This window comes from Neoarius graeffei, chromosome 14 (assembly GCF_027579695.1).
Source record: "Neoarius graeffei isolate fNeoGra1 chromosome 14, fNeoGra1.pri, whole genome shotgun sequence".
NCBI classification, from domain to species: Eukaryota; Metazoa; Chordata; class Actinopteri; order Siluriformes; family Ariidae; genus Neoarius; species Neoarius graeffei.
Genome location: NC_083582.1, coordinates 8677990 through 8693217, shown reverse-complemented (window position 1 = coordinate 8693217; position 15228 = coordinate 8677990). Strand labels below are relative to the sequence as shown.

General features: G+C 42.3%; 1 protein-coding gene across 1 annotated transcript in view; it reads left to right on the top strand.

Annotated features, from left to right (window-relative positions):
- Positions 1-15228, top strand: part of si:zfos-911d5.4 (uncharacterized) — a 133709-nt gene that overhangs the window by 57016 nt on the left and 61465 nt on the right. Inside the window, exons 3-5 of the mRNA XM_060940377.1 lie at positions 10208-10411; positions 11956-12056; positions 12163-12314. Coding sequence (XP_060796360.1) covers positions 10208-10411; positions 11956-12056; positions 12163-12314 — 457 coding nt within the window. The remainder of the gene's footprint in view (positions 1-10207; positions 10412-11955; positions 12057-12162; positions 12315-15228) is intronic.

Here is a 15228-nt window from a genome sequence, read left to right as displayed (position 1 = left end):
ACAACTATCTAACCCTCATTTTAAGGTGTTTCACGAGGCTACAGCTACCTATTGCCTCTGTTTACGGTGTTTTCATGAGGCTACAGCTATCTATCCCTCTGTTTAAGGTGTTTGGCTACAGCTATCTAACCCTCGGTTTAAGGTATTTTACAAGGCTACAGCTATCTAACCCTCAGTTTAAAGTGTTTTTACTAACTACAGCTATCTAACCCACTGTTTAAGGTGTTTTCATAAAGCTACAGCTATCTATCCCTCTGTTTAAGGTGTTTTTACGAGGCTACAGCTATCTAACCCTCTGTTTAAGGTCTTTTTACAAAGTTACAGCTACAGTATCTAACCCACTGTTTGTGTTTTCATGAGGCTACTACTATCGAACCCTGTGTTTAACGTGTTTTTACTAGAATATGGCTATCTAATCCTCTGTTTAAGGTGTTTTGGCTAGGCTGCAGCCATCTAACCCTCTGGTTAAGGTGTTTATAGGAGGCTACAGCTATCTAACCCACAGTTTCACGTGTTTTTACGACGCTATGGCTATCTAACCCTCTGTTTAAGGTGTTTTTGCTAAGCTACAGCTGTCTAACCCTCTGTTTACGGTGTTTTTTACTAAGCTACAGCTGTCTAACCTTCTGTTTAAGGTGTTTTTACTAAGCTACAGTTATCTAGTCTCACAAAAACACTTCAGTTTAAGGTGATTTTATGAGACTATAGCTATCTAACCCTCTGTTTAAGGTGTTTTTGCTCAGCTACAGCTATATAACCCTCTGTTAAGGGTGTTTAGACAAATCTACAGCTGTTGAACAGTGGTTAGGCTACGTTGTTTCGGGAAACACTGAAGTAGGTGTAAAACAATATTGACTACTTTCACATTACCCATAATGCTTTGCACCTTGTGGGGTATCCAAAATGTAAATAAACTACAACCCCAATTCCAAAAAAGTTGGGACAAAGTACAAATTGTAAATAAAAACGGAATGCAATAATTTACAAATCTCAAAAACTGATATTGTATTCACAATAGAACATAGACAACATATCAAATGTCGAAAGTGAGACATTTTGAAATTTCATGCCAAATATTGTCTCATTTGAAATTTCATGACAGCAACACATCTCAAAAAAGTTGGGACAGGGCAATAAGAGGCTGGAAAAGTTAAAGGTACAAAAACGGAACAGCTGGAGGACCAAATTGCAACTCATTAGGTCAATTGGCAATAGATCATTAACATGACTGGGTATAAAAAGAGCATCTTGGAGTGGCAGCGGCTCTCAGAAGTAAAGCTGGGAAGAGGATCACCAATCCCCCTAATTCTGCGCCGACAAATAGTGGAGCAATATCAGAAAGGAGTTCGACAGTGTAAAATTGCAAAGAGTTTGAACATATCATCATCTACAGTGCATAATATCATCAAAAGATTCAGAGAATCTGGAAGAATCTCTGTGCGTAAGGGTCAAGGCCGGAAAACCATACTGGGTGTCCGTGATCTTCGGGCCCTTAGACGGCACTGCATCACATACAGGCATGCTTCTGTATTGGAAATCACAAAATGGGCTCAGGAATATTTCCAGAGAACATTATCTGTGAACACAATTCACCGTGCCATCTGCCGTTGCCAGCTAAAACTCTATAGTTCAAAGAAGAAGCCGTATCTAAACATGATCCAGAAGCGCAGATGTCTTCTCTGGGCCAAGGCTCATTTAAAATGGACTGTGGCAAAGTGGAAAACTGTTCTGTGGTCGAATCAAAATGTGAAGTTCTTTATGGAAATCAGGGACGCCGTGTCATTCGGACTAAAGAGGAGAAGGACGACCCAAGTTGTTATCAGCGCTCAGTTCAGAAGCCTGCATCTCTGAAGGTATGGGGTTGCATTAGTGCGTGTGGCATGGGCAGCTTACACATCTGGAAAGACACCATCAATGCTGAAAGGTATATCCAGGTTCTAGAGCAACATATGCTCCCATCCAGACGACGTCTCTTTCAGGGAAGACCTTGCATTTTCCAACATGACAATGCCAAACCACATACTGCATCAATTACAGCATCATGGCTGCGTAGAAGAAGGGTCCGGGTACTGAACTGGCCAGCCTGCAGTCCAGATCTTTCACCCATAGAAAACATTTGGCGCATCATAAAACGGAAGATACGACAAAAAAGACCTAAGACAGTTGAGCAACTAGAATCCTACATTAGACAAGAATGGGTTAACATTCCTATCCCTAAACTTGAGCAACTTGTCTCCTCAGTCCCCAGACGTTTACAGACTTCAAGAAATCAGTTGGTCAAAAAAAAAGTGCTTGTAAATATCATATTGAACACTTTGAACATCTCTACTTCGGGTGACAGCAGCCTTCTTTGTCTGTCAACACAGGTGTTCCAACAATTACTGACCTGCAGAAGTTAAAAGCTTGGCAGAACTTCAAAAGATCGACACTGATCATAGAAGAATCCACAGCGAAATCATTTTTGCTGGGTGCTGGTTACAATGAGAAAGCCATAAGAAAATACAAAACGCTTCGTGCATGGGAACACAAGCAAGGAATTCACTCAGTCAAGTACGTACTGTAAACACAGCAGAACTGTCATATTTATTTTTAAGTTGAAGTTGATTTTGATTTCCTTCACTCTGATTTTCCTCGAGCTCATATTCTACCAGATTGTGGCAATCTTTGGGCTGTTAGAGGAAGCTGCTTGGACTACAGGGTCAAATACTACATTCAGTCTACCAACCTAAACACTAAAAGGGGAAGGACATGTACACTACCGTTCAAAAGTTTGGGGTCACTTTGAAATGTCCTTATTTTTGAAAGAAAAGCACTGTTCTTTTCAATGAAGATCACTTGAAACTAATCAGAAATACACTCTATACATTGCTAATGTGGTAAATGACTATTCTAGCTGCAAATGTCTGGTTTTTGGTGCAATATCTCCATAAGTGTATAGAGGCCCATTTCCAGCAACTATCACTCCAGTGTTCTAATGGTACAATGTGTTTGCTCATTGCCTCAGAAGGCTAATGGATGATTAGAAAACCCTTGTACAATCATGTTAGCACAGCTGAAAACAGTTTAGCTCTTTAGAGAAGCTATAAAACTGACCTTCCTTTGAGCAGATTGAGTTTCTGGATCATCACATTTGTGGGGTCGATTAAATGCTCAAAATGGCCAGAAAAATGTCTCGACTGTATTTTCTATTCATTTTACAACTTATGGTGGTAAATAAAAGTGTGACTTTTCATGGAAAACATAAAATTGTCTGGGTGACCCCAAACTTTTGAACGGTAGTGTAAGCTTATTCACACTGCATCGTTTGCGCTTTGTTTTGGGAGTTGATCCTTCAATAAAGTTGTCATTTGCAGTTCTTTGACTTGTCCTTGTTTTTTGTTTTTTGCACTTTTTATGCCTAAACACAAAGACAGAGGGGGTGTAGGCTTCGTGACTTGGCTCATCAGACTTTACTCCACCACTGAAGTGTGCAGAACACAGTCGCGTGTTGTCTGTCAGTGTAAAATTTTGATGGCAAATTCTGTCTAACCATGCTTTTCGACACTTAGCTTCTTTAGGTATTCTATAAAACTTTAATTCAAGAAAAGTCATTTTCCTCATGTGAATTCGGAGAAATGACTGAGGTTATCTGGCTCAGTAAACAAATATAGCGTCTGGTTACCCCCCCAGGTGCAAGGCATTATGGGTATGTGAAAGTAGTCAGTGCTTGACTTGCAAGCGATGTCAAAGCAAAATAGAAACCCGGATGTCTGCCATGTTGGTGGATATACAAATACGGGGTCAAGCGACGTTCCATACAAAACATAGTCACGCATACGCAACTCTCTTTGTTTTTCCACTGCTATAAGCATTCTTTTAGCTATGCCATATCTTTGTGGTCACAACAGTACTTGTGACCGTGGCACATTCCATTTATTTAGAATTCCATCTGTGATTCAGAAAGAGGAAACTCTGAGGCTGAGTACAGAGAGGAGACAAGGGGATCAGGACACGTCGTCCAATGACTATTTCGTCCAATAGTTAAGACATTCCATCCAAAGCCTTTTTCAGAAGCACTATCAATTATTTTATATTTCAGGTATTCCTGCGTTTGCAAATGAAAGCCCTGCGAGAGCGCTGCTCCACACCTAAAGATTTAACATGATCCAGACGGATTAAAAAATTAACAACTCCGCTAACGGAGCTCATAGCAAAGCCAAATTCTACAGGCACCTCCATCTAAACCTCCCCCTTGGAAAGAGCACAGTCACGGGTCAGTAGGACTGCGCCTTGGCCCGGGATTTGCAAACGAAGCCCCCGCGAGAGCGCTGCTCGGCACCTAAAGATTTAACATGATCCATACTATGGCACTCATTTGCTTTACAAAAATGTGTTTTGCTTCAGTCAAATTCGATTGAGAATTCCTCCTTTTTTCAAACAAATACCTGAAATATAAAATAATTGATAGTGCATATGGGCAGCACGGTGGTGTAGTGGTTAGCGCTGTTGCCTCACAGCAAGAAGGTCCGGGTTCGAGCCCCATGGCCAGCAAGGGCCTTTCTGTATGGAGTTTGCATGTTCTCCCCGTGTCCGCATGGGTTTCCTCCGGGTGCTCCGGTTTCCCCTACAGTCCAAAGACATGCAGGTTAGGTTAACTGGTGACTCTAAATTGACCGTAGGTGTGAATGTGAGTGTGAATGGTTGTCTGTGTCTATGTGTCAGCCCTGTGATGACCTGGCGACTTGTCCAGGGTGTACCCCGCCTTTCGCCCGTAGTCAGCTGGGATAGGCTCCAGCTTGCCTGCGACCCTGTAGAACAGGATAAAGCGGCTAGAGATGATGAGATGAGATGAGATGAGATGAGATGATAGTGCATATGAAAAAGCCTTTGGACGAAATGGTCATGGGACGAAATGACCTGTATTCGTACTCGATGGTCGTTAGAAGCGTCTTATCTTCAGAAAAGCCTGACTTTTTTAAAAATAATATGGGTCAAAACCACACATATATCTATCTTCGCTCAACCATTCAAATCATGGTAATACTGAGAAAATTCAGCATTGTTTACAGACACGCTTTCAGCAGCTGCCATCCTAGCCCTTATGAAAACTAACCATGGTTTTACTATGGTTTATAGTTATTCATGGTTTTCATGGTTTTTTGGGTAACCATGAAAACCATGGTGCATTTTACCTCAATGTTCACTTAAATTTTTAGGTTCTAAGTAAATGTTAATGTATCTGGGCTGTTAATCGAGATCCTTCTCTACAGCATTGACTGTTGGACAAAAGCATGGTAATACTACAGTTAGTGCATCCTCTTAAAAACCATACTATCCCTTTTTAAACTAATTTCGTAGTTACTATGACCTATTACACATACAACTATGATGCTACCACAGCTACTGCAGTACTATGGATAAACCACAGTAATGCTATGGTTGGTTCATAGTACTTAGAATCACCATGAAATACCATAGTAGAACCATGGTTACTACCATGGATAAACCATAGTAATACTATGGTTGGTTCATAGTACTTAGAATAACCATGAGATACCATGGTAGAATCATGGTTACTACATAAAAACCATGGTAAAACCATAGTAAACCATGGTAGATTTTCGTAAGGGTTGCTTTGAATATCCACCATCATGGTGGACGCTCATGACATAGCACATTTTGCAGAGGTGGACAGTAACGAAGTACATTTACTTGAGTACTGTACTTAAGTACACTTTTTGAATATCTGCACTTTACCTGAGTAGTATTTTTTGGAAACTTATGACTTTAACTTTACTACATTTGAAAGACAAATATCGTCCTTTTCACTCCACTATATTTCTATCAAGGTCCTCATTACTATGAAGCAGCTTTGAAAGTGGATGTTTTTTTCTTTTCTAAAACTTGATTGTTTTTTTTCGCAGGTGACACTGATTGCCTATCAGTAATCACTAGGGTCACGTCACGTCCATAGACTGCATAAAATCAAGTTCAGTGATTTCTCAGCAGCATTATTTGAACACGATCAGTTGATGGCAGAATGGAAGGAGATGGTTCTTCTGGAGAATGCACACACCCATGGCCCATGAACCCATGTTTCAGTTTTCTGAAAGGATTACAGATATGTTTCATTTTAAATGTTTGCTTTGTTTGCCGAAAACGAACCACATCACGGCCTACAAAAACTCGCCGTCCAAACTGGGGAAGCATATTGAGGGATGTAAACTTTTTATTCCAAGAGAAAGCTTGCAGTGAAGTCGTGTGTGCTTTTAGAGCTAGTGATAATGTTGCAATAGCTGTGCGGTCTGGTTAGTCAAAGGACTTTCTATGGATTTGCCCACCAAGTTGCCATCACCTTGTCCACGGCTAACGTTAATGCATAGCTAGTTAACTTGGACACTGTTCGTTAGCATGTAAAAATGGAGTTATGCTAACATGAATAATGTTATCTGAAATCCTTTCAGAAATATGTTTTAGCATAATCTTGCCAAATAAACAGAATGTAGAAATCTTTCTTTTCGAGTACTATGATTTTGAGTTTGAAAAGAGTTTGCTAGCATGTCAGGTGGAGCTTCACTGACTAGCTAGCTTAACGTTAAACCACCATAATGGCACAGCATGCGTTCATTTTGTGAATTCACATTTCTGTCTTTGGTAGCGACATTTAAGTTTTGTAAGCACTGTGGTGATAATACAACAATGCGTTGACAGAAAATGTACTTTTAGTACTTAAGTATTTTTAAAAGCAAGTACTTTAACTTAAGTAAAAATTTGACTGGACGGCTTTCACTTGTATCGGAGTAACATTTAACCAGTGGGACTTAAGGACATGTTGATCTTGTGGTTGAAAGTCATCTATATGACACGAATCATCTCATCTCATCTCATTATCTCTAGCCGCTTTATCCTGTTCTACAGGGTCGCAGGCAAGCTGGAGCCTATCCCAGCTGACTACGGGCGAAAGGCGGGGTACACCCTGGACAAGTCGCCAGGTCATCACAGGGCTGACACATAGACACAGACAACCATTCACATTCACATTCACACCTACGGTCAATTTAGAGTCACCAGTTAACCTAACCTGCATGTCTTTGGACTGTGGAGCACCCGGAGGAAACCCACGCGGACACGGGGAGAACATGCAAACTCCGCACAGAAAGGCCCTCGCCGGCCACGGGGCTTGAACCCGGACCTTCTCGCTGTGAGGCGACAGCGCTAACCACTACACCACCGTGCCGCCCTGACACGAATCATAATATAATGAAAAACACTCCATCTGGCAACCCGGGTGTTTTTGTTGGGCTACAGCGATCTAACCCTCTGTTAAGGGTGTTTAGACAAATCTACAGCTGTTGAACAGTGTTTAGGATAAGTCTCATCTCATCTCATCTCATCATCTGTAGCCGCTTTATCCTGTTCTACAGGGTCGCAGGCAAGCTGGAGCCTATCCCAGCTGACTACGGGTGAAAGGCGGGGTACACCCTGGACAAGTCGCCACATAGACACAGACAACCATTCACACTCACACCTACGGTCAATTTAGAGTCACCAGTTAACCTAACCTGCATGTCTTTGGACTGTGGGGGAAACCGGAGCACCCGGAGGAAACCCACGCGGACACGGGGAGAACATGCAAACTCCGCACAGAAAGGCCCTCACCGGCCACGGGGCTCGAACCCAGACCTTCTTGCTGTGAGGCGACAGCGCTAACCACTACACCACCGTGCCGTCCGTTTAGGATAAGTTGTTTCGGGAAACATTGAAGTAGGTGTAAAACAACACAACACCAAGCATATTACAAAGAAAATCTGTCAATCTGGCAACCCGAGTAGCACTCCCGGAGTGACGTCACGGAGCTCCACGCGGTTCGTTGTTTACATGCTGGAGGAGAGCAGTGTGTTGTGAAATCACCTTCAGGGGTTCAGTTTCATTAATCACATGTCTCATCTCCTGAAACTGAGCACACAGACTTTTAGTGAATTTACACCGGTTTATTCTCTGGTAAGGAGTGTGTGTGTGTGTGTGTGTGTGTGTGTGTGTGTGTGTGTGTGTGTATGATCACTTTTGATTTCTGTTTTATTGAAGAATTTTAAAAGGATTTGAGTTGAACTGATGACTTTGGAAGTTGCTGTGATTTCTAAATGATCTCATTCACATGATCCTGTCACATATGACTTGCCTACTGTTTTGTTTGTTTGTTTGTTTGTTTAGGTGGCTTTCCTACCACTTTTCTCATGTTTGTTTGCTAATGCATTTTCCATTATGCCTTTATTTCATTTATTTGTTTGTTATTTTCATTTTTTTTTTTTTGCTTTGCTTATTTGCCACATCTTTAGGCTCAATGTTCATTATTTCTTCAAGCAATAATCATTATTTAATTACACCCCAAATTCCAAAAAGTGTTGGGACGCTGTGTAAAACCTAAATAAAAACAGAATACAAACCAATGACATTTGAATATGGTACAAAGACAAGATCTTTAATGTTCAAACTGTTTTTTGTTTTTTTTTGTAAATATACACTCATTCTCTGAATTTGTTGCCTGCAACACATTCCAAAAAAGTTGGGACAGGGGCATGTTTACTACTGTGTTACATCACCTTTTCTTTGAACTCCACTGTTTGGGAACGCTTCTTCTTAAAACAGCACAGTGCATTTTTTTAATGTTCTTGTTTTCTTTAGAAAGAAAGCACAACTTTATTCATCACACACTTGTGAAATTCCTCTCTGCATTTAAAGTGCATATTCTGGGCCAATTTCATTTTTTTTTTTTTTTATTATATGAAAGTATGTCCCTTTAGGCGGCACGGTGGTGTAGTGGTTAGCGCTGCCGCCTCACAGCAAGAAGGTCCGGGTTCGAGCCCCGTGGCCGGCGAGGGCCTTTCTGTGCGGAGTTTGCATGTTCTCCCCGTGTCCGCGTGGGTTTCCTCCGGGTGCTCCGGTTTCCCCCACAGTCCAAAGACATGCAGGTTAGGTTAACTGGTGACTCTAAATTGACCGTAGGTGTGAATGTGAGTGTGAGTGGTTGTCTGTGTCTATATGTCAGCCCTGTGATGACCTGGCGACTTGTCCAGGGTGTACCCCGCCTTTCGCCCGTAGTTAGCTAGGATAGGCTCCAGCCTGCCTGCGACCCTGTAGAACAGGATAAAGCGGCTAGAGATAATGAGATGAACAAAACGCGTCTGGAAAAATCCCAAGGGAGTCTGGAGCCAGATTCGTGATGTTAAGTGCGGAAGCGCCAGCAGGCTGTGCGAGCTTTGCACGGTTTCAGTGCACAGCCTGTGTAGACCAAGCGCTCCCATTTCTCTCCCATTGTCCGGTCTTTTGGGAAACGATGAGTACTAATCCCATCAAGATTGGTGTTGCTCCACCCTCCTACGATACATTTGTTAACCATTTTAATAATTACGTGATAACGCTGAAGAAATTTGCAGAAAACCACCAGGTCGTTTTCTCATAAACAAACCAGCACTGACGTAGGATTCAGAAGGAGGCGTCCCGCACGCGACATCACGAAAATCAATGTTTGCCAGTAAATCCAAATGCCAGGTTTTTTCAGAGGCGGACCAATTCGCCTCATATGGCTTGATTTCAACTGAATTTTTCTGGTATTGCGCAAGGTAAAAAAAATTGCACAAAATGCAAAATGTGACAGATATTTGATCAAAGTTTAATATAAAATAGGAGAATTACATTGATCCTGCTCCTGAATTTACCCGTGAAGCAGTGAACACACACATGCACAATGAGCACACACACATACATATCCAGAGCAGTGGGCAGCCATGCTAACAGCGCCCAGGGAGCACTTGGGAGTTCGGTGCCTCGCTCAAGGGCACTTCAGCCCAAGGCCGTCCCATATTAACCTAACTGCATGTCTTTGGACTGTGGGGGAAACCGGAGCAGCCAGAGGAAACCCACGCAGACATGGGGAGAACATGCAAACTCCACGCAGAAAGGCCCCCACCAGCCGCTGGGCTCGAACCCAGAACTTTCTTGCTGTGAGGCAACCGTACTAACCACTACAACACCGAGCCGCCCCTTTACGCTTCATATTTAGGACTGTAACCTGTTGTGGTGCATCATGGGATTTCATGATATTTCCTCTTATAAACATGATAAATGTTCTCAGCATAGTGCAGTGAATAAGCTGTGCATCTTACACATACCTACTGCAACATACTAGTTTTATAATATAATTTAAATCTTTGTGTGTGTTATGTGTAAGGTGGGTTAATCTGGTGAGAATGTTTGAGCTCGGGAGTCGACTGGCCCACATGTACCTCTCGTCAGGGCCTGGAGAACCCACCGGTTCTTTAAAGAACAGCAGCGTATCGGCTTCTCCTGCTGGTGTGGAGCTGGCAAAAACAAAAGAGGAAAAAAACAAAGAGGAGAAGATTCCTAACTTAGAAGAACTTCTGCAACATATTCGGTCAGTACATCTGTAAAAGTGTTTCATCTTTAAGTTGTACAGTAATGTGTTATTATTTTGAAGGCACTTCTTTATTTAGCCGATGCACTGGTGAAGTTTAATGAAGAAACATTTTCAGCATTACAGCATGAGTCCAGTCACCTTGGTTTATTACAACAGTTGCACATGAAAAAATGTAACATTGCCACTGATTGAGAAACACAGTGGCCACGCCTCCTTCATTATGACTGAGAAACACAGTGACCGCACCTCCTTCATTAGGACTAAGGGCCTCTGCATGCTCTTGCGACAAGGCTTTTGCAGATAGCTTTTCGCAGACAGTTGTAATTTATCGTTGAGCGGGGAGTAATAGGCGTGCGCGATGTTATTCACCGCCACAACGCAAGGGGGCGCGAAGTCGCGAAATCGCTAGGAGTAGTTGGTGGGTGTGGTTAGTGGAGCGTTTATCCTCCGGTTACTTATAATGACTAGAACTGAAGTCGTATAGATGTACGTACTTCCTCACTTCCTCGATCAACCGCTCTTCGTGCTGCTCCATCTTCGCTCGTGTTTTTAAAAATGGCGGTCGTGAAAACAAACCAAACCGGGAAAGTAGGGAAGCGGAAGTGCGTGTACAGCGGATGTAGAGTGGACCAATCAGAGCCCTCTTGTCTGCGACGCTGTCTGCGAGGCTTCTGTGGTGGTCACAATTTTTGGGAGGTGCGCGGAGAGCGTCTGCGAAGGGGGGGGGGGCTACGCAGACGCCATCTGTGACACCATCTGCGAGGACTGTGTTGTCAGCATAAATTGGCCTTAAGACACACAGAGGCCACGCCTCCTTCATTATAACTGAGAAACACAGGTCCCACCTCCTCTATCAGGACTGAGAAATACAGAGGCCCTGCCTCCTTCATTATGACTAAGACACACAGAGGCCCTGCCTCCTTCATTATGACTAAGACACACAGAGGCCACGCCTCGATGCCAGCTGCCGTAAAACCCAAAAGAAGAAGTGGCCCCACCTCTTTCATTATGACTGAGGCACACAGAGGCCACGCCTCAATGCCAGCTGCCATAAAACCCAAAAGAAGAAGTGGCCCCGCCTCCTTCATTATGACTGAGAAGCACCATGGCCCTGCCTCCTTCATTATGACTGAGAAACACAGGTCCCACCTCTTTTATTAGGACTGAGAATTACAGAGGCCCCGCCTCCTTCATTATGACTGAGAAACACAGGTCCCACCTCTTTTATTAGGACTGAGAAATACAGAAGCCCCGCCTCCTTCATTATGACTGAGACACACAAATGCCATGCCTCGATGCCAGCTGCCGTAAAACCCAGAAGAAGAGGCCACACCTCCTTCCTTATGAGTGATAAACACAGAGACCCCGCCTCCTTCATTATAACTGATAAACACAGAGGCCACGCCTCGATGCCAGCTGCCGTAAAACTCAAAAGAAGAAGAAGAGGCCATGCCTCCTTCATTATGACTGAGAAACGCAGTGGCCACGCCACCTTCGTTAGGAGGTATTATTTGTCTAACTTATGTTTCTGTAAATTCCAGGAGGCTCAGTGGGCTGAAGAAAGAAGACGTGTTCTGTAACCTGCGTGTCCCAAATCAGTTTCAGACATCACGACAGGAGATCAACCTCATCATCCTCTCAGGTGTGCCTCTGTAAATGTGTTTATAGCTCTTGTTTAGAGGTGATGTACAGTATAAATTGAGAAGCTCTTAATTGGGCTTTTTAGTGAACACGTGACGTGTGTACAGGTGCTGGTGTATACTGTATGGACGTAAAGCCATGGAGGGGCGTGGTTTCTGCTCCTGCTCCCAACGCATGGCACATCCAGGTGAAAGAAGAGGAGCAGAACTTCACTAACACATCCATCCAGCAGATCCCCGACCCCCTGCAGTCCATCACGGTAACACATCACACATCTGAGAGCTGAGGAGTAAAACTCTCAGTGTCATGGTGTTGTAGAGAAATAATCAACGACATCCTGAAATGTTTTATTCCTCTTATACAACAGCAATTTGCCAGCAGTTACATATTTAATTTTTTTAAAGAATAACACATCATATATTTTTATCTGTTTATAGGTACACTTCATATAAGCAGCTATAAACAGTCGTTCCCTCTCCAGGCTCTCTTTATAATCTCTTACAATGGTGCTTGAAAGTTTGTGAACCCTTTAGAATTTTCTATATTTCTGCATAAATATGACCTAAAACATCATCAGATTTTCACACAAGTCCTAAAAGTAGATAAAGAGAACCCAGTTAAACAAATGAGACAAAAATATTATACTTGGTCATTTATTTATTGAGGAAAATGATCCAATATTACATATCTGTGAGTGGCAAAAGTATGTGAACCTCTAGGATTAGCACATGGGTGTTAGTACCTGGACGGAAATACGGATTTCCGTCAAAAATAAAATGCCAATATTCTGGGGTTTTTTTTAGCTTTCAAATTACCCACCAGTATATAAACGTTTTTTGGTTTGGCACTATAAGCTTTCCGTAGTAGTTTTTCATGATTAGTATGCCGTAAAGCTCCATTTCGGGTGTGTTCGCATGTTGTGCACTGTCGCTGAAATCCGAATATTACCGAGCTGTATCTTAGGCCATTCTTGGCAGACTATCAACATTGTAGCAAACAAACAACGATTGAAGTCTGACAGTTATAATGCCAAATTTTCTGGAAATCGGCGCATCTAAAGCAGAAATTAAGAAACTAGACAGGGGTATAAAAAATCGTTGGCGGGATGATTGGTTGAAGGAAACCGACAATTTTGGAAAACCTGTCCACACATGGTGTCGAAAGTTGACAGACAAGCCAGGAGTTGCGTTTTGCTTATTATGTCAGCAAGATATTAGGTATGGACAGAATGGAAAGAAGGTGCTGCTTAAACACACCAATGAAGATAAAACGCACCAAAAAGCCGTCCGCCAGCAAGCACTGACGCAAACTTTGCCTGGTTAGTACATTTCTTTATTTCACGAAAATGGGTAACTCTCACGTCGTTAAATCCTGCTTTGGCACATATATGGGAAGTAATTATGTTTCCAGCTGTTGATGAACTAGTAGCATTAATGAACACTGTTAAAAATAGTGTTCTATGAATTTTGAAATAATTCTTTTATTGTATATTGTTAAGGAAAATTTGATTCAGTATGTAACAGTGGTTTACCTACATTTAGTGGTATACACACATGTAAAAAACTGAAAATAGTATTCTTGGTAAACTGAAGATAGTGTTCTTTGAATTTTGAAGTAATTCTTTTACTGTATGAAGTAATGGAAAAGGTGATCTAGACATCATCTAGTATGTGACAATAGTTTACCTACATTTAATGGTATACACATGTAAAAAAATTGTTTTCAGCATTTGATAAAACTGAAAATAGCGTTCTATGAATTTTGGAATAATTCTTTTACTGTATGTAGTAATGGAAAAGGTGATCTAGTATGTGGCAATGGTTTACCTACATTTAGTGGTATTCATACATGTAAAAAGAAAATTTCCAGCATTTGATAAACTAGTTAAACATTGCTGAACAGTCTTAAAATAGTGTTCTATGAATATTTGAAATATTTCTTCTGCAAATAGTAAAGAAGAAAGTTGATTTGCTACCATCACTATGTAGGCTGTTGTGTGGTACAATAGCTAGCTATTATCTAGTGTGATATTTACCTGTATTTGAATTTAAAATTGTGGTCCAACCATTAAAATTATTTTGTATATATAGACCATATTATGTCTTGAATACTCACTGTTATTTTTCATTTATAACCTTGCAAAATGGGCTCAGAAAGCACCTCAGAGCACTGTATTTTCAAAAATTTTCTGGGGGTGATCCCCCAGACCCCCCTTGCAGGAGGGGGATACCCCCTCCTGCACCCTCCCCGCGCTCCGCGCACCTTGGGCTATAAGCCCCAGGCGCTGCTTCGCGCCTTGCCGGCGTTGCCGGCTCGTTCGGCTGCTGCGCACCCTCAGCCTCCGGCTTCAGTAAGTTTTTTCAGTCAAAATGACTTCTGTCTGCTAACACCCATGGGATTAGCAGTTCATTTGCAGGTGAAATTAGAGTCAGGTGTTTTCAATCAATGGGATGACAATCAGGTGTGAGTGGGCACCCTGTTTTATTTAAAGAACAGGGATCTGTCAAAGTCTGATCTTCACAACACATGTTTGTGGAAGTGTATCATGGCATGAACAAAGGAGATTTCTGAGGACCTCAGAAAAAGTGTTGTTGATGATTATCAGGCTGGAAAAGATTACAAAACCATCTCTAAAGAGTTTGGACTCCACCAATCCACAGTCAGACAGATTGTGTACAAATGGAGGAAATTCAAAACCATTGTTACCCTCCCCAGGAGTGGTCAACCAACAAAATCACTCCAAGAGCAAGGCGTGTAATAGTTGGCGAGGTCACAAAGGACCCCAGGGTAACTTCTAAGCAACTGAAGGCCTCTCTCACATTGGCTAATGTTCATGAGTCCACCATCAGGAGAACACTGAACAACAATGGTGTGCATGGCAGGGTTGCAAGGTGAAAGCCACTGCTCTCCAAAAAGAACATTGCTGCTCGTCTGCAGTTTGCTAAAGATCACGTGGACAAGCCAGAAGGCTATTGGAAAAATGTTTTGTGGACGGATGAGACCAAAATAGAACTTTTTGGTTTAAATGAGAAGCGTTATGTTTGGAGAAAGGAAAACACTGCATTCCAGCATAAGAACCTTATCCCATCTGTGAAACATGTTGGTGGTAGTATCATGGTTTGGGCCTGTTTTGCTGCATCTGGGCCAGGACAGCTTGCCATCATTGATGGAAC